The following is a 25,928-nucleotide window of genomic DNA, read 5'->3' on the forward strand; positions in this document are numbered from 1 at the left end:
AGTCACTCGGCTTCTGAAATGGCAGCTGCCCTGCTTCAAGAAGCCACGAGGTGGGGAGTGGGCAGACAGCCTCTCCCCCCATCCCCCCCCCCCCACCGCCTTCTCCACGATGCCCACGCAGGTGTCATGACTGTGTCCTGACAGGAGCTGGCCCCTGGGGTGGGCTAACCACCCACCAGCTCCTTTACCCAGGAGACCCCTTAACTCGGAGCTCACACCTGCAGGATGGTGTCCCTCCCTCCACTCCCCCGTGAGACAGCACGGGACCCTCGCACAGCCAGGACAGGCGGGGAGGCTGAGCACCGGCCACCTCCCTCACGCTTACCAGACTGAGGGTGGCCAGTTCCCCTCCCCTGGGTCCATCTCCCAGCCCTGTGTCTGCTGCTGCCATCCACAAGTTAAGTCCAGACGTCAAGCATCACGGGAGACACACAGGAAGCACCCAACCCACCTGCCGGTAGTCCCAGGAGGGAAGGTCCACCCAGAGGAGCGGCCAGGTGGTGGGCTGGGGTGACAGCAGTCGCCGCCAACACCTTGCCCACCCTCTCCCCACCCTCAGCACCCCAGCACACCCCGCCTGCCAGCCAGATGCCACCAGCTGCACTCATGGACACAGGTCAGAGGTCTCCTGGCCTGCCAGTGAGTGCCACAGATCCGGGGTGTCAGGGGACGGACCTTCCCAATTCCCAGCAGCCCTCCATCAGTGACCAGCCCAGCAGCAGCTGGTGGACAAACACCCGGCACCTCGCCCCTCTGCAGCGTGATCCACATGAGCACCCAATTCCCACAGCAGGGGGAGGAACCAGTCACCTCCTGGGACAGCCAGCTAGATCATGCATCCTGTCACCTCCTGGGGTCCCCTGCCTCATAAACGACTTCCTCTGCCTCAAGGTCTTCTAGAGGAATCCAAACTAAGGGAGGGATTGATCTCTACCATTGAACACACACTCACTCACACACACTCACACACACACTCACACACTCACACACACTCACACACACACTCACACTCACACACACACACTCACACACACTCACTTACACACACACTCTCACACACACTCACACACACACTCACACTCACACACACTCACTCACACACACTCACACACACTCACACACTCACACTCACACACACACTCACTCACACACACACTCACTCACACACTCACACACACACTCACACACACTGATAGTGGAACAGTCCCTTTTGTTTAGAACCTGCACCTGAGGGTTGGGACACAGTGTGTGCACAGCATGCATGAGGCCCTGGGTTTGGTCCCCTGTACCCGGCAAAAGCTGCACCCCTAGTTGTGGAGCAAGGTCATCAAAGCTTTGGCCAAGAGAGCACTGTTTTGAGGTGCACCTGTCGTGTTCATGTAGAACGATCCTGCCTGCACGGGGTGGACTGTGGTCACCCGTGTGACAGCTGGATGGGCCTCCTACTGGTTGGGTCTTCCCCTTGCCTTGGGGGGGGGTCCAGATCCTCCTACCCAGCCCTGGGTGGCCTCCCAGCAGCAGCCAATCACAGGTCCCCCACTGCGGGGGTGGGGGGGGCAGGAAGCCAATCTAACAATTTGCCTGAAAAATGTCCATGCATCAGCCAATTCTCCTGCTCACTTTTTTTTTTTTTCCCAAATCAATTTCTGGAAGTCAGAATGACGGATAGCTTTATACCCCAGACAATCATTCTCCTGATTAAATAACTCAACATCAATAACAGAACAAGTCCCAGAGTGGTGCTGGTTACATGAACCTACATATGTGGTGAGATTTCACAGAACCACACACACAAACGCGCCCCGCCCCCAACACACACACCCGTGCAAAAAAAAAAAAACCAGGGACATCTGAGCCAAGCCCAGGCTAATCACCATTACCCATTTCTTGATGTGGCTAATGTACTCTGGGGTACATTGAAACGCTGTCCTTGGGGGACAGAGGACACAGGAACTGCACGTGCTTTCCTCAACCTCTTGGGAGTCAAAAATCATGTCAAAAAAATTTAAATAATATCTGGGTGCATGACGCAGGCCTGTCATCCCAGCCACCTGGAGGCTGAGGCAGGAGGATCTCGAGTGCAAAGCCAGCCTCAGCCAAAGCCAGGCCCTAAGCAACTCAGTGAGACCCTGTCTCTAAAGAAAATCCAAGATAGGGCTGGGGATGGGGCTCCGTGGTGGAGTGCCCCTGAGTTCAATCCCCAGTCCCTCCAGCCCAAGAAAAACATTAAATAATAAAATCAAATAAAAATGATGCTTTTTCCCCAAAGCTGGCGAGGAAGCCCCCCCTTACCTGAGAGCTGGGGATCAGCGCCTTCCACCAGTGCCCGCCCTTCACCAGGTCCACCTCGCACAGGGGCACCGACACCTTCCCGATGACGCAGTGGCGGGAGAACTTATCAAAGTCCACCACGGTCAGGAGCAGGGTCCTCCTCTGGGCCTCCAGGAAGGGGATCTCGAAGGTGTAGCGCTCCTCGAACACGGGCTTCTGCGTCTTGCGCTTGACGGCGGTCTGCTTGGAGTTCTTCTGGTCGGGCAGCAGGCAGACCTTGACGTAGGGGTTGGAGTGCGCCAGGTCCTGGCGCGCGCCGTCGTGGGAGAGCGGGGGCGGCAGGTCCCGGGCCTCGATGACGCGCACCGTCAGGTGGTTGTGCAGCAGGTCGTACTGCGTGCTGAAGTGCAGCATGCCCAGCTGGTACCTGGACAGGATCTCCTCGTCCGTCAGCGAGTCCACGTCGTCGCTGCCCGAGTCCAGGGAGTAGAGGCGGGGCTCGAACTTCCTGAAGTAGTCGTCGGGGGTGTAGGTCCGGCGCAGCACCGACGGCTGGATGGGCTCCTTCTTGGCGCTGAGGACGCCAAACTCAATGGGTTTGATGTCGATGAGCGGGGAGCTGGGGCGCCGCGACTCCAGACCTACACGGCCCCAAGAAATGACAGTGAGAACCGCCACCTGGACAGCGGAGGGGACATCGGCAGCAGCCGACAGGTTCTCAGTGTCCACTCTGCTCTGAATGCTCTTCTCTGCACACTTGGAAAAACGGCTGTCCCTCCGGCTGTCCCTCCATCTGTGCGGGGGACTGGTTCTAGGATCCCCCCAGATACCAAAAATAGGTGGGGGCTCAAGTCCCTGGTATTAAACTGGGGTGGTGTTTGGGGCACAGAACAGGGGCACATCCGCTTGCTCCTTTCCAGGTTATCTATAACCCCTAGTCCCCTCTCAGCGCCAAGTCCTATGGAAATAACTGTCCTACTGTGAGGTCCAGGGATAAGACGGCGTCTGTACATGTCCCATGCAGACTCTTTCTTCTTTCTCTGAGTATTTCTGATCCACAGCTGGTGGAACCCGGGACACAAAACCCTTTTAATATTGAGACAGAGTCTGGCTGAGTTGCTTAGGGCCTTGCTAAGTTGCTGAGGCTGGCTTTGAACTCGAAATCCTCCTGCCTCAGCCTTCCAAGCCACTGGGATTACAGACGTGTGACACAGGGCCGAGTGGACTCTCCATTTACACCAAGATCACACCATCGCCACCCTCACAGCAGCCAAGGGCCAGGTACCTTCTAGACGGACCGCCTGTCCCAGGTCACCTAACCTTTTCAGCCCCTTGAATTATTAGGTTCACTCTCGTCCCCACTTTACAGACGAGGAAGCAGAAGCTCTAAGGAACATCCCAAAGGTCACAGGCTTCTACGTGGAGGAACCAGGTGACGATCCTGGCCCACCTGGCTGTGATCAGGACCCTGGACGGCCCCTCTGTGAGAGCCAGCGTGCCTGGCTCAGACTCCACCTGTCCGCTTACTCCTGAGCCCTGGGACTCGGGCACTTTATTATAGACTCTCTGGGGCTCAGTTTTCCCATCTGTAAATTTGAGTCAGTGCCGGCTCCTACCTCAAAGATGGTGGCACAGGTGCCCCCCCCACCATGAACCTGCAGAGGTCAAGGCCTCCACATCTGTCACTCTAATCTTTGCTCCTCCCTCTGTTCTGAAGATGACCTCATCGCATTCTCTCCCTTTTTTTTTTTTTTTTTTTTGGTACCAGGGATTGAACCAGGGGTGCTTTACCACTGAGCCACATCCCCAGCCCTTTTCATTTTGAAAGAGGGTCTCGCTAAGTTGCTGAGGCTGGCCTTGAACTTGCAATCCTCCCATCTCAGCCTCCCAAGCGGCTGGGATTACAGGCGTACACCATCACGCTCAGCACAACATTCTTGTTAATTGCTCGAACATCTGTTTTGCCAGCAAACATCATGAGACTCCTGCCTGAGGCACAGGAGCTCTGCTGATAACGGTGAGAATAAAAGTCTCCCACATTTAGAGCTGGGCGTGAGACTTAGGAATCATGGAGACCAGCGCTGTCCACAGAAATACAATTACAGCCAGGAGTGCAAGCCGTGAGGGTGACTTAAAATGGTCTAGCCGCCACAACTTTTCCTCCTCTTTTCAACCCAAATCTTGCCATCTGGTCAAATGCACAAGCTACACAGCAGAGTGGACATGTTTCAAAATCTGAAACATGCAGAGAATCAGGTGAAATGAATTTTCACAATTTATTATCTGACCTACTAGTTGAGCATCCCTCATCTCAAAACCCCAAATCTGAAATGCTCCCAAAATGCAAAATGTTGGGGTGGAGGGACAGGGGTATCAGGGATTGAACCCAGGGGTGCTCAACACCCGAGACACATCCCCAGCCGTTTTTATATTGAGACAGAATCTCACTAAGTTGCTTAGGGCCTCGCTAAGTTGCTGAGGCTGGCTTTGAACTTGCAATCCTCCTGCCTCAGCCTCCCAAACCACTGGGATTACAGACATGTGACACTGTGCCTGGCCAGAATCCAAATTTTTGAGCACCAACATGATGCCACGGGTGGAAAATACCACACCTGACCTCATGTGACAGGTGGCTGTCAAAACACTAGGCACACTAAAAATACTATATAAAATCACCTTCAGACTCTGCATGGAAGAGGTATATTAAGCATAAATGAATTTCACATTTTGACGTAGATCCTACCCTCAAGATATTTCCTGATGTCTCTGGAAATATTCCAAAATCTGAAATCTGAAACACTACCGACCCCAAGCATTTCAGATGAGGGTCACCCAATTTGTATATCCAAAATATCATTCTGACATGTGACTAATATAAAATGTGTAAAGTTTTGACATGTAATACAAAAACATTTTAGTTCAAAATGCTTAGCATACCTTAAATTCTCTTTTTCATTCTGTCTTCAAAGTCTAGAGTGTGTTTGACATTTTCACCCCTCCTAACCTGGCCCAGTGCCACTTTTGTGCCCAACAGCTAGGTGTGGCTGGTGGCTGTTGCACCAGACAGCAACGTCTAGAGCTCAGGAGGCTCAAGAGGCTCAAGTTGCCCTCAGTTCCCCTAATTCAAGACCTGAACTTCCCCCCCCATTTCCTTTCTCATCTGCTCCCAGCAATAGAAGCCAATGACCTCCACCTGAATGGATTTGTCACTTATGAATTTTAAGATTTTTCCTTCCATTAAAAGAATCTTGGAGCCAGGCACAGGGGCGGGCGCCTGAAATCTCAGCAGCTCAGGAGGCTGAGGCAGGAGGATCCCAAGTTCAAAGCCAGGCTCAGAAACTTAGCCAGGCCCTAAGCAACTCAGCGAGACCCTGTCTCTAAAGAAAAAATGCAAAAGAAAAGGGCTGGGGATGGGGCTCAGTGGCTAAGCGCCCCTGGGTTCAATCCACAGTTCCCCCTGGCAATAAAAGAGGATCTTGGGGGCTGGGGATGTGGCTCAAGCGGTAGCACACTCGCCTGGCATGCGTGCGGCCCAGGTTCGATTCTCAGAACCACATACAAACAAAGATGTTGTGTTCGCCGATAACTAAAAAATAAATATTAAAATTCTCTCTCTCTCTCTCTCTCTCTCTCTCTCTCTCTCTCTCTCCTCTCTCACTCTCTCTTTTAAAAAAAAAAGAGGGTCTTGGACATCAACTAAATAAGATAAAGATAGTTTGGGGGAGTGAGTGATAGGAGGTGGGAGTCTTTGGACTTTCTTCTTCTTCCTCTTCTTTTCAATCCAAATCTTGCCATCTGGTCAAATGCACAAGGTACACAGTAGAGTGGACAAAATGGGTGGTCAAACTGACCCAAATATGCATTTTTTTTTTTTAGGTTCAAAAGTAAGAAAGTTTCATACACAACCCCAGGTGGCCAGCTTCTCTTGAGAAAGATCAGGCCGCACTGGGACCACGGCCTCTGAGCAGCAGCCACCAGGCCCCTTTCAATGAGACGTGAGCTTTCCAGTTGGCCACAGTCCCCACTCTGCCCTAGAACTCTACACCAGAGCCTCAGGGGCCACTCGTCTCTGCAGGAGGGCAAGGTCTGTCTCTATCCAACCCTCTGGCACAACCCCCAAAGTCACCTGAATTAGCAAGCCCTGGGCTACAACAGGGCAACGCTCTCCTTTTAGAATCTGAAATGATACATGGGAGAATGTCAATCAACTGAGTCAATCCAACGGGTGATCAGTCAGAGCAAAAATCAATCAAAATGATCCTTCTTGACCGAGCTCAGCAGAAATCAGGGAGGTGTGACCTACTCCTCTTCACATCAGCATCTGTGTCACCCTGTCTCTTAGACTGTCACCCACTCCACCTCCTCCCCCCAGCAAGGAGGCCCTTCCCCCTCTCTCCTCGGGGACACTGCTGAGTGCCGGGGAAAACAGGCCAGGACCCCCAGGGCCCCAGCAGGGACACTTACTGGAAATCCTCCGCGTCAGGCTGTATGTGGACTTGGATGTGTCTGAGGACGAGCGTCTCCCATCCGGGGAGTTGGTCCGGGGAGTGAGGGGGACGTCGCTGGCTGTGTGGACGGAGTCACCGTCCTTCTCGCTGCTCCGGCTGGCCATCCTACAAGTGGGGAAGAGTGGCCGCGGGTTGTCGAGCAATCCCCGGGGATGTGCCCCCCGGACCCCCAATTTCATTGGCTGCCTGCGCCTTTTATGCACCAGGAGTTGGTGGGTGGGGAGGGATGTGTAAATTCAGGCTGTTGCCACGTGGGGGCGCCACTTTGGCTAAGTGAAGACAGAGACCTGTCAAGGAGACCTGTCCATCTTGGGTCCAAAAGGATAATTTGTGGTTGTTTACAGGCATCCAAACTCGGGCAAGTGGCTTCTGGTGACAAGAGTCCTACTATTTCAACAGTCCCCGCATCTATAATTTAACATCCTTCAAAAATCTCCCATAACAATGTCACTCAAGGGTTCTCTGAGTGGCAGGGCAGCCGCTGCAAAACAGCCCGGAGAATCAATGATTCAAGAACAGAAATTCGATGGGAAGAAACAGCCATGAATTTGCAGCAGCACCAACAGCCATGCCTCCAAGTGCCCCCCCACCCCAAGAAGGGACACATAAGGTTCTGGGGGGCGGGCAAGGAGATGGGGGGCGAGCAGGGAAGAAGTGATAGGAGGTGGTCAGTCTGCGCCCTGGCTGTGTGATGGGGGCAAGTTCCTGTCCTTCTCTGAGCCTCCATTTCCCCACAGTGCTGCCTTGGGTGGCTGCCGCACCTGCTGGACACGTTAACACATAGAAGATGCTAGAACAATGTTTGGTATGCAGTAGGCAGGCGCTCAGTGTGCCTCAGTGATGTCATGACAACAGGTGTGGCCTCAGGGTCTCCTGAATACCCACCAGGCTACTGAGGAGGCTGGGGGCAGGGAAAGCTGGCAATGCGGACGGGGAACCTGCAGCTCCCAAGGGCCCTGAGTCACCAGGGCTGTGGTCCACCCTCCAGGCCACTCCCCCAGCCTGAGCTTTCCGCCTGCGGCAGGTGATTTCCAGGAAGTCTCCACGGGCAGAGCTGAGACTGCGCCAGGTGCCTCCCACCGACCGCAGGGGAGGGGACAGGCAGGACCCAGGCCCTGGTGCTGAGAGGGGAGGAGCGGGGTGTGCTCACCCCCTGCCGCGGGTCAGTGAAAGGCGCAGGTAGCAGATGGGGGGGGCAGGGGCGCGGGCCGTCTGTCTCCTTTAATGGAAGCAGCCTCCTCCTCCAGGGAAGGAAGGGCCCGAGTGTCTCCACCCCAGGCGCCTGTCCTCCTGCCTGCCCCAGCTCACTCTGGCACCTCCTCCTCCTGCCAGGACTTAAAAGTCACCACCCCAAAGCCTCCCAGACACAATTGCCGGCCTCTGCAGCCACCAGGCCCCTGCCGTCCCCCCACCAGGCCCAGCCATGCTGTTCTCCCTGCCCAGAATGTCCCTCAGCCCCTGAGCCCCATCCCCAGCCCTATTTTGCATTTTATTGAGAGACAGGGTCTCGCTGAGCTGCTTAGGGCCTCGCTGTTGCTGAGGCTGGCTCTGAACTCGCGATCCTCCAGCCTCAGCCTCCAGAGCCTCTGAGATGGCAGGCGTGGGCCATGGCGCCCAGCTCCAGTTCCTTCTTATTGTTCAGGTCACTGCTTCCACGGGGCTCCTCCGAGGGTCCCATCCTGTGCTGGGCCCCCCCATGTCCCTGCTCCTTTTCTCCCCCTGCTGCACTCCCCAGGGCTCCTCCCCCCTGGAGGCTGGCCTGCTCATCCTCTGCCTCTGGCACCGCTCCCTGTGGGGGACTGTGCCCCCCGCCTGGCCCTCTCGCGGTGCCTGGCACACTGATGCCCCACATTTCTCTTGTCAATGAATGAATGAACACGCCTCTCCCGGGGTCCTTATCTGAGTCTCAGGTCACAGGTCTCTGAGTGCGCGTCCCTTGTCCCCTCTCACACGGGGATACGCTGCTGAATGGGGGGCCCTGTGCTCGTGGTAATTAAAGCTCCAGGCGCCGAGCACCCGTGGCGTGCCGGGAAGTGCACAAACGCACCGTTTCACTTCACTCTGGCAACCAGGGGTCAGGGTGAACCCCGTCCCCTCCTGAAATCGAAGCCCCAGGGCCACGCATGGGGGACAGAGGGATAGGGAACAGGCACAACCGCGATGGGCAGGACCCCAACTGAGCCCAGGATAATGTCGAGGTCTGCAAGTGGGGCATCCCCTGTGGGACCGGTCCCCACTGTGCACACGCCAGACACTTAAGGTATGCGCCAGGGACAAATAAATAAGCACCGTTATTAATTGTTACTCCTCAACAAGGGATCCTCCGACGTGACCCCACAGCAGCCAATCAGACCATGGTTTTTCGGACCCTTACCAGCCCAGCCCCACCCAGCTGAAGAAAGCTGGTGACCTGAGCATGTGACAATAAGGTGTCCCCCGAGATCACCTGCAGAGCACAGGCAAAGGGCCAGCTCCTCTGCCACGTGCCGCTACACAGAGGCGCGCCCGGTGGCTCCCAGCTCCGATGTCACTGTAGGAGCGGCTCCGCCAAGCCGGCGCTAGTGACATCTCTCTCCCTGCCTGTTTGATAACATTCAACTGCCCACTTGGTGAATCAATCTGGGGCGAACACAAGCTGTAAATTCACTTTCTGAACGGCGTACCCTGCCTCCCCCCAGCACAGATTTCGCCTGCCCTGTCGCATTCGGTCGAGTGCCCAAAAGTGGGTTAAGCGCTGCTCGGGGTCCAGGGGAGGAGACCTGGCTCATCCTGGGAAGCGTGAAGCTCATGTATGGCTGTTCACGCTGCAGACTGCACAACTCTAGATGGTGCCATTCAGCCAGACCACATTGTGAAGGATGCCATCCGCAGAGTGTGTGGCGTGCTGACCCCGGTGGGAACGTTCCGGTCCCCTTCTTCCATTTCTCGGCTTGCGGCAAAACCAAAAGGCATGGGTCTGCTTGTGGTGTCTTCCCACCCGGGGCCCATTCCCTCCTCTCTGGAGTCAGCAAACCGCAGAGCCAGACCCCCGCCCGACCTTGGAAATGGCGTGTCACTGGATTGCAGCCATGTCCCTCGGTCCTCCTTATCAAGGCTGCTATCACCCAGCTGCAGGAGAGGGAAGAGGTTGACATATGGCCCCTCGGTTAAACATTCACCCTCCGGCTCCTGACGGGAAACAGTCGCCAGTCCTCCATGCCCCAGCTTAGCTCCTGTGTTGATGGTGGCTCTGGGGTGGGCAGGCGACCCAGAATGATTCCGGAGCATCATTCCTCCAAGGGAAGGGCTAGGTCAAGTGACTGACCCAGGACACAAGCCAGGCCGGTGAGTCTCTCCTAGTTTGGGTTTCTTTGTATTTTTTTTTTTCTTGCTACAAAGACAATAGAAGGTAAGTCCCGTGCTAGCATGTGGGGAGAGCAGTCCCATTCAGAAAAGAAACAGAAGAAAGAAACGATATCACGTGAGCTACTGGATCCAGCCATGCCTGAAGCCCTCATCCATGGACTATCCATAACAAGACCCTCTGCTGGACTGTCACATATAGTGTGCAGGGTGTGAATGCACAACTCTAGGGGACAACTGAACTTCCCCACCTGACTTAGGTCCTCTATGAAATCTAAAATCCCCCAGCACGGTAACAGGACCCCAGCTCTGTGTGTACTCAGGAAGTAACTACCAAAAAAATGACAGTCACTTTTCAACTGGATGGCTGGCACTTCTGGGATTCCTTTTCCACCTGTAGGTCAAACTGGTTTTTTTTTTTTTTTTTTTTTTTAAAGTGGACAAGACAGGCAAAATTCCCTGTCCTGCCAGAGTCCGCCCTCTTGCAAGCAGAGCTTCAATGAGACCAGATGGGCTGAGCCAGTGTCTGCCACAAAAGCTGCTGCAAAGTGGGAATTACTTCTCGATGAATGAATTGCTTTCACCAACGTCTCCACTTCAGACACACTCAGAGGACTTGGGCTGCCCACAGATAATGGAAGAGATCCTCAGCACCTTGACACCAGCTTCAAGTCTCTCTATCCACAGCTAGTAATGGCAGAAGCCAGTTCTTAGAGAGCTCATACTACGGTGCTGAGCGTGTGGTATGCACCTCTCACTTACTCTCGGCCACAATCCTGTAAGTTCTTTTACTATTCCACTTTCCAGATGAGGAAACCAAGACCACAGTACAGTAAAAAGAATCCCATTCCTGATCCACAAGGTGTGGTCAGGCATTAGGTACTTTTCCATACGGGAATTCATTTATTCCTGCAATTAATCTCAGCACTAGGAGATGCCTCTATCTTATCATCCTGTTTTACAGATGGGAAACTGAGGCACAGAGTGATTTTTTTTTTTTAAAGTAACTTGCCCAATTCACAGTACTAGAAAATGACTGTAGAAACAGGATTCGAACTCACAGTCTGACAGAGAGCCACTCTGCTGTGGAGAGATCTGGTACTTGCTTTTCTGTTTTTGTTTTTGGGACCCAGGACTGAACTCAGGGGCGCATAACCACTGAGCCACCTCCTCAGTCCTTTTTATTTTTTAATCTTGAGACAGGGTCTCACTAAGTTGCTGAGGCTGGCCTCAAACTTGCGATCCTCCTGCCTCAGTCTCCCGAGTCTCTGGGATTACAGGTGTGGGCCACACTGCACCTGGCTGAAGTTTGCTTCTAAGGAGAGAAAATGAGAAGACTGCGGCACAGTCCCCAACCTGCAGGGAAAGCCGGGCATCAGAAGCTTCTGGAATCTCAGCCCAGGGACTCAGCTCGGACAGTACAGGGTACATGCTCCCGGGGCTGTGGGGACTGGTATCACCTCTCTCTTTTCTGGGGCTCCTCCCCGACCCCCAGGAGCTGCACTTGATGATTTGCAGGCCCTTCCTCCTGGCCTTTACCCAGACTCTCTGACCATGTCCCTCTCCCAGCCCCAGGGAGGTGGACCAGACACGTGGCTGAGAAGCTTCAAAACGGCGTTCCCAAAATATCTGAGCGACTGGCAGATGGAGATGTTGTATGCAGGCGCGGGAGGAAAGCGAATTAGAAATAAAATGAAAGATAGCTAGCGAGAACATAAACAGCGTTGGAGGGCTGGATGGAGCCTGGAGGTACTTTCCTGCTTCCTTGTTTCTGAAATTCTGGTTTGGACCAGCAAAGAGAAAAAAAGGGGGGGGGGCAATTGCTTGTTCATCCATCTACCCCTCTGTGCAAAAAATATTTATTGAGCATGTACTAAAGTGCAGAGAGTCAGGACAACTTGTCTGGGATGCAGACCCTTAGACTGCGGCCACCCTTTGAAGAATGCCAGTGTGCACAGATCTCTTTTCCTCTTGGAATATCACTCCCCGGGATCCAAAGTGCCCACACAATTAGCACTGGGAGGCCGTCTCCCATCTCAGAAGCCCCGTGTGAAACCAGCTGAACTACAGCTACCCCATGGGACCAGCTTGCCAAACAGAACAAGGGGTTCAGGACACATCCCCGCCAGCAGCGGAGATGCCCCACTCACACCCCAGAATCAATCTCTCTCCGGTGGCCCGGACCCGACTCTCAGGTGGTACTTACAGCCAGGGAGGAGTCTGTGCGGGGAAAGGCCCCAGGATTTCCACTTCATCCTCACTTGACTGGCAGCAGCTGGACTCGTAGCACTTCTGACAGCAGTGCCGGCAGCTCCATCTACACATCAGCAGATCAGAGATTCTAGAAAGAAAACCCTGAGGCCCCGGGGGAGGTGGGCAGCGGGCGAGGGGGGAGAGGGAGGGGAGAAACAACACCCAAAGTTACAAGCAGCCGATCCCCGGCGGAAACAAAGACAGGAGCATGACTCTGGACGCGGAGCCCGGAGAGCAAGATGTTTTCCATCTCTGTTTACCCACCGCGGCACAGAGACGGCCAACATCCGCGCCCAAGCCGCTGCCAGCCAGCCACACGTTTGCAGGTATTTCTTTCCTAGTGTCCGGGAGCATCTTTCTTGGTTGGCCTTGGAGTGTTTTCTAGAACCCTGTGAGGGCTACACCATAGGTTCTCCCAACACCGATGAGTCTTACTCTCTTCTCGAAAAGCAAAGAAGCAAAAAAAAAAAAATTTTTTCTTTCTTTTTTTTCCCCAATGATTTCGAAAGTGAACAGGGAGAGTCAAGCGGAATGAGCCGGGGTGGGGAGGGACATCTGTCTTGCTATTAGTGCTTCCTCTGACACGGGGATTGCCTTTCACTCGAAAGGCAGGGGATCGGGGTGCCCCTGGTCCACAGCCAGTTTTAATGAATCGTCAATGTCCCCGAAGCCCCACATGACACTCCAAAACGAGAGACAAGCCCTTCTTGATGAGAAAACCAGACCCAACACATCATCGAATTAACCCACCTCGTTCAGTGGTTCCAGCTGCCCTTTTAGAGATCCACACCGAAGCCCAGGGGCGGGAGGAGGTGAGGGTTGGAAGAGAGAGAGAAAGACCAGTTTAGCCATATTCCAAAAAAAAAAAAAAAAAACGAGAAGCACGCCACCTGGAAGGCGCCCTGCATCTTCCACTTACCATCCTGGGAAGGGAGAGGAGTTTCTAACAAGGTGTTGCTTTGCTCAGGACTGCTGGTAGCCTCCTGATTAGCCAACACCGAATGAATGGGCAACTTGAGCATTTCGATTGGGTTTGCACCGTATGCTGTTATGAATCAGAGCGGGTGGATAGAGAGTCATGCTATCCAGCACAGCCAGACTCCAGGGGACTCGCAAACCTTCCTATACAGAAATAGCCAGGAAGCCACCCCAAAAGGACATGATGAGCTAGCGTGCAGGCAGGCACCGAATGGATGTCACTTGGAGCCCACGCCCTGCCGGAGGCCCTACCTTCCAATTCTGCTCCAATAGTGATGTGCAGAGTTTTATATGACCACCCACTAATTGGGGGAGTTGGACAGGAAGCTGCAATCAGGTCCTCAGGGGGTGGGGGGGTGGGGGGGACCCCCCCACACACCCCGTTTTCTTCTCACAGGTTCTCAAGGCGCAGACTCCCCCACCCTCTTGCTAATGACTTTCAAATGGGCCGAGTAAACCAGGAAGCTCAGGGGCCTGCAGCCCAGCCCAAGATGCCTCCCGAGATGCACTGGGGTGCCCAGCTCAGAACTTGGAAATCAAGAGGGAGACGTTATCATCTTTTTGGGGGGTCTCTTGCAAGCAGGGAGAAGGTCTCCTTTTGCTCCCATGGACATACTGACTTCTTTCTGACCCTGGATCATGCCCACCTTCCCTTTGAAACAAAGGAAGGTGGGCCCAGCTCTGAGCCCCAGGCCCGCCCTGCCCAGCTAGCAGGGAACTATACGGAGTCGCTTTCCAGTTACTTTCTGCATCCACCGCCCCGTGATCCTGGTTTCCTATTAGGGTACTTGACATAAAGTTTCCTCTTCACATGACTTTTTGAAGTTAAAAAAAAGTTCATTTATAGAAAAAACAATTAATAACAGTATAGGTCTTACATGGCTTATGAAAAGTTCAGAATCCTTGAAGCCGCCAGAGACAAACTGCAGCTTGGGAAAGACTCCAACATACTCCCCCAAACCCCAACCTCAAACCACACACAGAACAAGATCTGAAGGTGCACCCAAAGGAGCCGGGTGGGGGAGTACCAATCCTGGCCCCGCCCCACTGACTGGCCATGTGACTTGAGCAAGTCAGGGAGCCTCTCTGAACCTGTTGCTTCTTTTCTTTAGTAGAAAGGCCACTCCCCACTTAAAGGGGTGCTGTTGAGATGGGACATGAACTTTGAAAAAGCTTGTGCACTTCCTGGCTGCAAAATAAAATGCACTCTTTCTGTGTCTTATGAGAACAAGGTGATTGATTGCCCAGGCCCCAGGTATTGTCCTGGCACACACACAGAAGTACATGGATCAGCAGGAATCTATCACCTGGCGGGGTTTACAGGTAAAAGTGCTTCAACTTTGTTTGGAATAAAGTGATGTTTATTTACAAAGTCCCATGTCCATTTTCTCCTTCCCCGGGCATAGGCTGGTCAAAAGGGAACCATCTATAAAACCATGATGACCAGACCCAAGGCCACTGTGTGCCCCTGCTGAGGATGCACAGTTTTATCAAAGCCCAGGAGCAAGATGAGTGTCGTGGAGCAAAAAGAACCCAAGAAAGATGAAAGGGTCAAGGGAGGAGAGGTCCTCTGGATGGCCGACTCTTCCTCACATGGGGGCCCGGGGCTCGTGGGTGGTCAGCAATGGAGAACTGATTGAGGCCAGAAGGCAAGGGAGGGAGAACCCAGCTAGTCTAAACAGAGGTGGGCAGGTAAGGCTCCAAGGTCCACGCTGGCCCCAGAGCCTGCTTCTCTCTACAGCCCTCCAGCTAAAACGGATTGGTAAATTTTAAATGGCTGGGGGGCAAAAAGTCCAAAGTAGGTTACTCCTTCTGGACTTGTGCAACATGTCCAAAATTTAAATTTCAATGTCCGAAACAATTAGTTTCATTGGAACACAGCCACGCCCACTCAAGGACTCTGGTACCGCCACAGAGTTGAAGAGCTTTGACAAGGAGCATGTGAGCCTCCAAGAAAAAAAAAATATTCACTTTCTGGCACTTCACAGAAGTTCACCAACTTGTTCTGCAAGGAAAAGTCGGTATCAGGAGCCCTCACGTGAGATGCTCAAGGTTATCTCCTATACTATACCCAACGGGCATTTTAGATCCCACCTGGACCCCTGAGCAGCTGGGTGGCCTTGGGCAAGCATTTAATTTCTGGGCTGCAGGTAGTCATTAAAAGCCCCCAAAGGCTTGTTTTAAGGTTCATTTTTCAGTAGATTGTGCATCCAGAGGGGCAGGGACTGTGCTGCTGTGTCCTCAGCACAGGGGGTGGTCACCCAAGCATTTGTCCAGTGAGGAGTGAACAGTCTCCGGACAACATTCAGCACATAGTAAATATGACCTTCGTTGAACTTGAAATGAGGACCTAGGGATTCCACGAAAAGGAAGCCACTCCAGGGATTCTTAGCTAGAAGAGGAGTGGGGAGTCTCTACCAGGTGACAGACCACAGAGTCCCTGGGTCTAGGGACAAGAAGAAGGAATGCGTGAGCAGCAGCCCCCAGCCTGGGCTGAGGGGATAAGATGAGGCCCGGGAGGGGTAAGCGTTGGCTTTGCGGCCAGGCTCAGGCGGAGGAGCCAGCTCCCGAAGTCAGCAGCTCCCTGGGTCTGACAGCCAGTCTGACTGCGTGACCTTGGCATTGACCTGTCGCCACTTCTCTCTTTGCAGAGGAGAAACGTCTCTCAAATAAGCAGCCCAGCTCATCCCCACCCCACCTGCCAAAAAGGTGCTTGGAGATTATTTCAGCCCACGGGTTCCTGGGGGAGCTTCCTCAAGGTGATGGGGGGAGGGTCCAAACTCCCAGACCCCAATGCAACGGGCTAAAGTGCCCAACTCCTTCACCTTCGCCAATGCGCTCTGGCCTCTATGTCCCCCACCCCTCAGTACTCAGTGCCCGGGAGAGACGACGTCCTTGTCCCTCCTGGCCGGAACAGCTGCCTCAAGCTCGCTCCGCCGGCCAATTAGCCGGAGCCGTCACCACGGCAACGGCAGCTGGCGGGCCGGGCGGCTGGCGCGCCCCGGGCCGCCCTCTCCGCCGCCCCTCCCCTGGGGTGGGGTGCCAGGGGGAGGACTGGCGGGCGGGGGTGGGGGGGTGTCCGCCCCACCCCCATTCCCTGCCGGGGAGCGAGGGCGCGCAGGCAGAGCCCACGAGGGCCCTCCATCCCGGGGTCCCGGGGTCCCGGGGTCCCCTGTTCTTTTCCCGGGGCGCACCACCGCTGCTGCACGGGTCGCCTGCGCTCGGGCACCCTTTTTTCTCGAGGCAAGTTTGTGGGAGCCTGGCCGCGTGCCCTCCCCTCGGCGCGCGCCCAGCCGGAGGGCGCTGCCCCCGGCGGCCCGCGCCCCCGCCTCAGCCCTACCTGGATGTACGCCATCTTCGCCCGCGCGCACTCACTCCGGCCCGGGCATGGCGCCGCCACCGCCACTTTGCCCTCGCCGACAGGGGCGGGGGGAGAAAGCGAGGGGGAAAGGAAGGAGAAGGCAGCCGGTGGCCCCAGACGTGACTGGCGTGGCTGATGAGCGGCGCCCGCCCCTCCGCCGGCCGCCCCGTCCTGGCCTCCCCTGCGTTCCGGCTCCCGGAGTCGGGCCGCCTCCCCGGATCGCAGAGCTCCGCACCCGGGGCCCCCGCCGCGGCCTCCCTGGCTGTCCTGCGCTCCCCCCGAGGCGCTCCCAGGCTGGAGTAAGGCCGGGCCGCCTGGGAGGGAGCCCGGGGCAGCCGCGGGGACTGCAGCGACCCCGGCGCGGGCGGGGCCGGAGACGCCGAGGCCGGAGCGCGCGGGAGGCGGGGGAGGGGACCGGGCTGGGGAAGGGGGTGGCGGGGGCGGCGCCCAGGTCAGCCCATCCGGCGGGCCCCAGCGTTGGCACCACCCGTAAGCAGCGCTCCGGGGGTGGCCGCGAAGGTCGGAGTGCACAGCCTATCCCGCCCTGGGGTCCGGAGCTGGGAGGGTCCTCCATCCAGCCCTCTCCCCAAACCCGCTTGGAAAAACTTTATTCCCGCCCCACCCGACGCGCCTAGATCGGTTGCGGCGAAACAGGTAGAGGCTAAATGAGTGGGAGCCCTGAGCTAAAGGTGGGCGCAGGGAGCCCCGAGGGCGGTGCCGTGGCCGGGGCTACAGGGGGCGCTCGGAGAGAGCGGAGCGCCCCGGTACCTAAACCTGCCCGAGTCGCGCCCTGGACGCAACAGGTCTAGCGCGGGGCGGCACAGCAGCGCCACCCAGCGTCGTGCCCGGCTCCTGCGCGCTTCAGCCCGCCCGCGACCGAGCAGCCAGCTTGCGCCCTGGGGCGTGTCCACCGCCGAAGATCGTGGCTGGGGCGCGCTGGACCCGAAGGCCTCAGCTAATCTCCCGGCCCAAGATGTCCCCCCCCCCAGCCCAAGGCCACAGGGCTCGATGTGGCTCTGCATCGAGGAATTTGAATCGAGACATTGCCCTCCGCTGGTTCGCCTCTTTAAAGGACCAGCTGTCTCCTGTTGTTGGTCTCCAGCTTTTCAGCTTTTTAATTTTAATCTCCCAGCGCCTCTGGCTTTTCGTCAGTGAAAAGGGGATAAAATCTCTGTCCTGCTTGTCCTCCAGGACTGTTTTGTGGGAGTAAGTGAGAAAGTGAACGCGGAAGTAATGAAGCATGCAATACACATATGTGTATTTATTTTGTGTAAAAAGCCAGCTGGTGTGGATTTTGAGCATGATATGTTTAGTTTGTAGCACAGCACATGGAACATGCTGCGCGCTCCTAATCCGGCGGGCATAAAGCCAACGCTTCCTGGGTATTTTTCTATGTCATCCTTGTGCACCTTTGCTGACCTGAGTCCCTCTAGCACAAGCCTGAGTGTAGTAGGTAGAGAGCGAGGTTTTTTGTTGTTGGTGGGTTTTTTTTTCGGGGGGGGGGGGGTGTTGCTGGATCGAACCCAGGCTTGGGCATGCGAGGCAAGCACTCTAGCACTCTACCAACTGAGCTATTTCCCCAGCCCCAAGTGAGGGTTTTGCTATTGCTCCTAACATTGCTTCTGGAACGGGTGCTGCAATGATCCCCAAATTACAGATGGGGGAGACCAAGGGACAGAGAGGTAAAGCCGCTCACGGGGGGGGGGGGGGGGGGGGGTGACAGCTGGTGTTGTAGGTCCTGGTCTTTCACACTGTTCTTGTTTCCCCGGCACTGATGGAGCAAACTCAGAAGTAATGAAGTGTTTGAGTGGGGGGTGGACTGAGCCAAGGAAGGATGCCTAGGGGACTGGTGTGCCTTGCCTGGACACCAAGGAGGTGGAGGAGTTGCCAGCTAGCCTTTGAACAATGCCACACGCCTGTTTCCAGCTTTTCCCACAAATTCTATCTTAATTCTCTGATTAGCAGGAGGTAGGTGCCCTTACCATCCCACTCTTCAAATGATTGCAAAAAAAAAAAAAAGGAGGGGCAAAGAGGTGAAGTGACCTTCCCAGGGTGTATAACAGCGTCCAGGGCCTGGGGTTCAAAACCAGATAGGGTGTACTTGAGTTTGTCCCCCATTCTCTGCTTCCTGCTGTCTCATAACACCTGACCTTGGGGGAAGGGTGAGAACACTTAGAGTTAATTTAATACCTTAATCTCTTAAGATCTGAAAATGGGAAAACCAAGCTCCCCTACCCTAAGGGACGAGCAATGCAAAGTTGGTGGAGAAGCCCCCAGTGCAGGTGATTGACAATGCACAGAATTACACGCAACACGTGGTGTGATAAAGAGAGGCCCAGGGGGCTTTTACATAGGAGGGACCCAACCTAGTTTGATGAGGGTCATAAGGCTTCTCCAAGGGATGACATTCAATTGAGTCCCAAAGAACTGAAGATGAGATTATTCTAGAGCCTAGTGGTGCTTAATTGGGGGAGGGGGTTTGTGGAAATATCTCTGCAGGGTCCATGAACTTAGAAAGAATCCCCATCATATCTCTAGTGCCACCAACCTCTACCTGAAACTTGATATTTCTTTCCCTTACAAATGCCAGCAACAAATTAAAACAATGTGAGCCCTTAGCTGGGACTTTGTCACCCACAAAAATCATGTATGTTCACATCGACATTAAAAGTTGTTACAAATAACTTGAAATTTCATTTATACCCTTTCCTGTTTGAAAATTACCATAGTTATTAGTCTCACCACTAGGGCTTTCTATTTAATGTGTTAACAACAACAACAACAACAACAACAACAAAACACATATAGCTGGGCGCAGTGGCACACGCCTGTAATCCCAGTGAGTTGGGAGGCCAAGAGAGGAAGAACGCAAGTTCAAAGCCAGCCTCAGCAACTTAGCAAGATCCTATCTCAAAATAAGAAATAAAAAGGGCTGGCGATGTGGCTCAGTGGTTAAGTGCCTCTGGGTTCAATCCCTCATAGCAAAAAAAGAAAAAAAAAAATAAAAAAGCTCATATAGTACCATATTTAAAATTGTTTAGATACTTTGACAACTGTATGTGCAACCAATTTCAGTATCATCCTATGTAGTCTATGCTTTAAAAAATTATTGGGAGATGCAGTTTACAGGCTTCCACTATCTGCCAAGGGTCCCATGGCACAGAAAGGGTTAAGAGCTCCTAAAATCTTCCAGGGGAGACTGGGAACTGCAAGTCCTTCTCTGGCAGGGTGGTTCCTGTACCCCATGGAACTGTATGTAGGGAGGAACATGACTGGAAAGACTGGGGGCAGGGGTATGCGTGTCTACCTGGCTGTCTTTTTGCTGCAGGAGAAAAGCCCAGAGTCAGGGAGCCGGTGGGAGGCTGTTTAACAATTCAGAGAAGAAGCCAGGTGGGCTGAACCAAGACGATGGCCATGAACCCATGGCAGTAATGAGGTGAACTGGGGAGGGGTGGACAGCAGGCCAGGGTGGAGGGGAGAGGGACGAGAGCTTTCCTATTTGGATATTTTGAGTCTCAGATATTTTCTAGAGTTCCTTAGAGAAACCCAATTGACCCAGCTTGAGCAAAAATAATAATTTATGGGCTCATTAACTGGGAAATCCAAAGGGCAAATCCTCCAGGCACAGCTGGAATTAGGGATGCTGTCAGAGTCACAAGGCTCTTTCTAGGTAGATCTCATCTCTTCACTGCCTCCCCGTAAATGTTAATTTTTTTTTTCCCTAGAGTAGATCTGCTTCCCATGGCTGAAAAAAAAAAAATGGTCTTAAGTTTATATTTTTATAGTTTGTGCTCCAAAGGGAGAGAGATTTGACATCATCCTTATGGAGAACTTCTGGTCCTGCTCAGGTCACATGCCTGCTGTGTCCAGAAGACCCTGCTCTCTGCAGGAGCCCAGACAGGTGACCAGAGATACGTGGGCACAGTGAGCTGCAGTCCTGCTGGGAGATGGAAACATTGTGCCCACGATGAGGCAACCGTGGAAGACCTGGGCAGTGTCCAGTGGGCAAAACAGAAGGTTCTGGAATTCACCCCTTCCCAGCACAGAACGACACTCAGAGCTAACCCGAACCCGAACCCTAACCCTGTCAATCACCTGCACTGGTGGCTTCTCCACCAGTGCCCTCTGGTGGGCACTTCTGGACTCATCCATCTTCAGCTGCTAAAACCAACCCGCCTTCTCGCTTTTCCTCTTGAGCACCCAGCCCTGGATGTGGGAGACACAGGCTCCTAATAACCGTCTTCTCCTTAAGACTCTTCAGAAAGTAGAGGTGGGAATGGAAACTGCGGACTTCAGAATACCTACTGTAATTAAGAAGGGCCCAGACTGGTAAAAACCAATCACTGGCATCCATTTGGGTCACGCAGATCCTGGTTAGGTGACTTTCTATTTCTGCCATCCGGGCTTAACGGCACTTGTCTTTGAAGTCAGTTTTAATTATAAGATTCCCAGACGTGCCATCCGGGTCCCGTTTTAGCTGTTCCCGTAACCCTGGGCAGTGTTTCTGGCTGTCAGGGAAGTAGGAAGGCTCTGGGGTAATTAAATAGCTAGTCTGAAATAGGAAGGGCGGCCCCCAGTTAAGTATGAGCCCTGGAGCCCAGGCCGCCCTGTGTGGGTGTCAGGGCCTTTCATCTCCATCCTCACCAGGGGTGGCCTGGTTGGATAGCAATAGATCTAGCCTGTGACCTCCACCCACCTTGACCTCCAGCAAACCAGGTCGCCTCTGTGAGCCTTGGTTTTCCTCATCTGCAGAATGGATCTAATGTTCTCCTACCAGGGCTGGGGTGGGAGGTACAGCAGATGACAAGATTGCCTTTGAAATGCTGTCACGCCAGCATTTCTCTTTGGTTCTCTCTTTCCCCGAATGCATAACATTTAATCTGATTTATTTTATAGTTGGAAGGGGAAAAGCATGTCATGGAGGAAGAAGGGGTGACATGGAGGTGACATGGGTCCAAGTCTGGCTGCCCGCCACTTGCCAGCGGTGGGACCTCCGACGTATTTCTCCATCCGTGAGCCTCAGCTTGCTGCCCAGAAAATGGGTTGGCAACAGCCACTCTTTTGTAGAATTGAGGGGTCCACTGGATAAATGTATACAGCCAATCTATACTTAGTGCCCACAGCACTGTGACTGCCACCAAGGAGACGCTCGATAAATGTAAGCTGTTACTATTTTTTTTTAGTTTCAAAACATGTACGCATGACACAGACAAGTTGGTAGGATGACTTGTCCCTGTGCTAAGTTCTTCGTTTACCCTGAGCTGCGTTCCTTCTTTGTGCATGGACGAGATGGAGAAGAGAGAGCCACGTCAAACACACAGACAAGATTGTGCATAGAAGGGGGAGGAGGGGAGGGGAGGAGACAAATGACCTGTTCAACTCCCTATTCTCAGATTCCTCACCCAGAGATTCTGATGCAACAGATTGAGGGGCGGAGCCTGAGGATCTGCTTCCCAGGAGATGCCCATGCAGGTGGTCTGAAGTTTAACCTTGACCTTTGCCTTTTGGATATCATCTCTGTGATGTTGGCACACTTTCTACCTAGCAGGATGCTCACTGCCAGCCAGGCTGCCCCATGGTGGTGTTCCACTGGCTTCAGGGCGTCAGGGTGGGAAATGGCACGGGGGTAGGGGGATGGGCCTGTTGGTACCCATGGGTCCTGAAGATGCTCCACTCACCCGTGCGGCTCCACTTCCAGCTGGTGCCTGCATCCTCTCCGACGGCTGTTCATCTTGCATGCTGTCTGCTGGCTTCACTCCTGAGGCTCTTGCTTAGATGCAGAAGGCTGACAGTCTAGCTCTGACTCCCCCACCCCATGCTCCCTCCAGCCCCCACACTGGTTCAGGAATTTCCACTCCATATGCCCTTGACTGAGGCTGGTAGCTACAGCCAGCCAAAGCCTCTCCACCCCATGATTCAGAAAAGGGTAGCTAATTATGTAGTCTTCAAGAAGGAAAAATCTGAGGGCGATTTTAATAACAGGCTGCAAACATGAAGGGTCATTAGCAGGAAGCTGGTGACCACCTGTTCCCCCTCTCTCGGCTATCGCTAAGAGGAACAGAGATGGGTTTTACTGCAGAAAGAGGAGCCCGTGCCAGGTTAGGCATGAACATGACAGCACTGATGTAGTTTCAAGGGGTAGCATATAAAACCTGCTTTCCTAGGATTTATGACAGGAAAAGCAGCTTTGCATCTGATGTGTCATCCTCCCCAGAGGCCGAGAGGAGGACCTGAGGCTGGGAGCATCTTTGAGCCAGGATGTCATCTTACTCATGCCGATCCCCAGCACCTGGTGCACTGTGGACCAGGGGTTCTCAAAGTCTGGTCCCTGGACCAGCAGCCGCTGCCACTTCTGGGACCTTGTTGGAAATGCGGTCTCAGATCCCACCCACACTGCCTGAATCAGAAACTCTGGGGGTGGGGACCAGCAAGCTGTGTTTCAGCAAGCCCTCCAGAAGATTCTGATGCTAACTGATGTGTGAGAAGCACTGTGTATTCCTCACCTGGGATCTCAGTCAATGCGAGTTTCTGACTGAGCAGGTCTCCGGGGCAGGGCCTGAGAGCCTGAATTTCTAACAAGCTGTAAGCGATGCTGCTCCACTTTGGATGCTGAATGTCCTCAAAGATCTGTGCATTCCAGGCTTTGTGCCTAGGGTGGCACTACTGAAATGTAGTAAGGACCTTTAAGAGGGCTGCTCTAGTGGGAGGTCCTTGGGCAGATTATGGGACCTCTCTCTCTTCCTTTTCTTGCTTCCTTGGCCGTGACACGTACTTGTGCCATGATATGCTGCCTCACCATAGGCCCAGAGCCACAAGGCCAACCAATCATGGAAAACCTCCCAAACTGTAATACAGAATAAAGCTTTTGTCTTTTTTAAAAATATGTTTTAGTTGTAAACAGACAACTTATTTATTTTTATGTGGTGCTGAGGATCGAACCCAGTGCCTCACACATTCCAGGCAAGCTCTCTACCACTGAGCCACGACCCCAGCCTCAAGTTTTTGTCTTTTTAAGTTCATTATCTCAGGTACTTTGTTACAGTGATAGCTGACTAACCCAGATACCAGTGTGGCTGGTCCACAAACAGGTCACCACCATTTGAAAATTTAAAAAAAAAAAAAAATCTAGAATGCAGACATTTACCCCTGCACACACACCACAGGGCTCATCCCACTTCCAGAGGAAGCACACAAAGGATCAGGGCAGACGGAGGATCTGCCTCAGCCACACCCCAATTCTCGACTCCCAGAAGTTATGAGATAACAGATGCTCTTCTCAGCGGTAGAGCACTCAACTAGCATGGGGGAGGCACTGGGTTCGATCCTCAGCACCACGGAAAGATAAATAAATAAAGATATTGTGTCCATCGACAACTAAAAACTATTTTTTTTTTTTTAAATCTAAAATCTGAAATATTCCAAACTCCGAAACTTTTTGAGCACCAGTGTGATAGCACAAGTGGAAAATTCCACTCCTGAAAATCCACACTCCCCTGTGGGAGGTCACAGTCAAAACACCAGTGCGCTAAAGATACATGAAATTGTCTTTGGGCTATTTGTATGGTTAAGGTGTGTAGCAAACAAATGAATTTCACATTTGGACTTGAATCCCATCCCCAAGATCTATCATTATATATAGAGAGATATACAAATATTCCAAACCCAGGACAATCTGAAACCCAGAACATTTCTGGTTGTAAGCATGTCAGATAAGAGATACACTATTTGTCTTTCTGGTTTGCTCAAATGTCACCTTCCCAATCTGTTCTTCTCTTTCTATTTAGAATACCTATTCTGTCCTTTATCAGGGTATCCCTACTGCCTTTCCTTGCTTAATTTGTCTCTATAATACATAGTACCATGAGATATATCTTTTTTTTTTTTTTCCGTATTATCCATGGTCTATCTCCCCAACTAGGATAAGCTCCGTGAGTGCACGAGTGTTTTGTCTGTTTATGTCAAGACTGTGTCCCTTAACTCCTAGGACAGTGCCCAGATTACAGAAAGCCTCAGTAATAGGGTAGAAGGAATGAATGGGGCCGACAGGCTCCCTCCACAGAAGTGGGCAGTGGCACCGCAGTGTGTCAGCGTTCCATCTCCTCAGCACAGTAATCCCAACGAGAAGAGGGATTTTCCCAGACATCCATATACATCCGTCCAAGGAAGGACCCCGGACCCCACTTGGGTGTCATGGCTCCTTGTGAAGGGAAACGTGGGGAATCTAGAGTAGAGCCTGAGACTGTCTGACCTCCCATAACCGTTTTGCCTTCCCAGGGGATGGAGCTGAGTCTGAACACACTATCTCTTATTTTCAGGGTAAGCTCACCAAGGCCTATATTCTAGTTCAAGAAAGAGTTGGTTTCTCTGTTGTTGAGAAGAAGTCTGCGCTGTCTAAAGAGCTGCAGGAAGATTATTTGCAAATGTTCATTATTCATCATTACCAAAAAGTGGATACAGTCCAAATATCCATCAGTGGAAGAATGGATAAGCGAATGCGGTACAGCCATACAATAGACTGCGTCTCTGCACCAAAAAGGAACGAACACTGATACAAGCTGCACCATGCATAACCTCCAAGACATTAAGTGAAAGAGGTGAGAAAGGAAAAAACTCATATTATATGACTCCATTTATGTGAAGCATCCAGAATAGGAAAAGCCAGAGAGACAGAGAATAGACCAGTGGTTTCCTGGGCCAGGGGAGGGAATAGGGAATCAATGTAGATTTGGGAGAGTGACAGACATGTCCAGAAGCTGTGTTGTGACCAGGGTTTCATGACTCAGTGAATTGCTAGGAATCATCGAGTTGCACAATTAAAATTGATTATTTTGATGATTTGTAAATTATACGTCAACAAAGTTGTTTTTAAAAAAAGAAATAAAATTAAAAGCCCTTGCTAATTATTTTTTTTCTCCATGTCTAAAGGATCTGCCATCAAATTCTGTTGGGAAAATCACGATTCCTGTTTTTACAGGTGTTTCTATAAAAGATCAATGAGAAGCACCTCTCCGTGTTCCAAAATAATATAAATCAAGTTTATACCAAATAAATTCATACATTATATTGGTCTGATTTTTTGTCCTGTGTAAGCCAGTAAAAGGGATCGTGATGTTCTGATCCTTTGAGAGTGTTTTTTTTTTTTTTTTTTTGGTCATGACCACAGAGCCTTGGTTGTCTGACCTTGTCCCTGAAAAATGCACCGCCCAGCAGAGCAA

The 25,928-nt window shown here is 52.8% G+C and overlaps 1 protein-coding gene across 1 annotated transcript in view; it reads right to left on the reverse strand.

Annotated features, from left to right (window-relative positions):
- Positions 1 to 16,707, reverse strand: part of Syt17 (synaptotagmin 17) — a 60,099-nt gene extending 43,392 nt beyond the window's left edge. The window contains exons 1-5 of the mRNA XM_077106072.1: positions 16,693 to 16,707; positions 13,125 to 13,142; positions 12,328 to 12,476; positions 6,736 to 6,884; positions 2,293 to 2,912 (exon numbers count right to left, since the gene is read on the reverse strand). Coding sequence (XP_076962187.1) covers positions 2,293 to 2,912; positions 6,736 to 6,884; positions 12,328 to 12,476; positions 13,125 to 13,142; positions 16,693 to 16,707 — 951 coding nt within the window. The remainder of the gene's footprint in view (positions 1 to 2,292; positions 2,913 to 6,735; positions 6,885 to 12,327; positions 12,477 to 13,124; positions 13,143 to 16,692) is intronic.
- Between the last annotated feature and the right edge of the window lie 9,221 nt (positions 16,708 to 25,928).

The sequence above is a fragment of the Callospermophilus lateralis genome, chromosome 19, assembly GCF_048772815.1.
Source record: "Callospermophilus lateralis isolate mCalLat2 chromosome 19, mCalLat2.hap1, whole genome shotgun sequence".
Lineage (NCBI taxonomy): Eukaryota > Metazoa > Chordata > Mammalia > Rodentia > Sciuridae > Callospermophilus > Callospermophilus lateralis.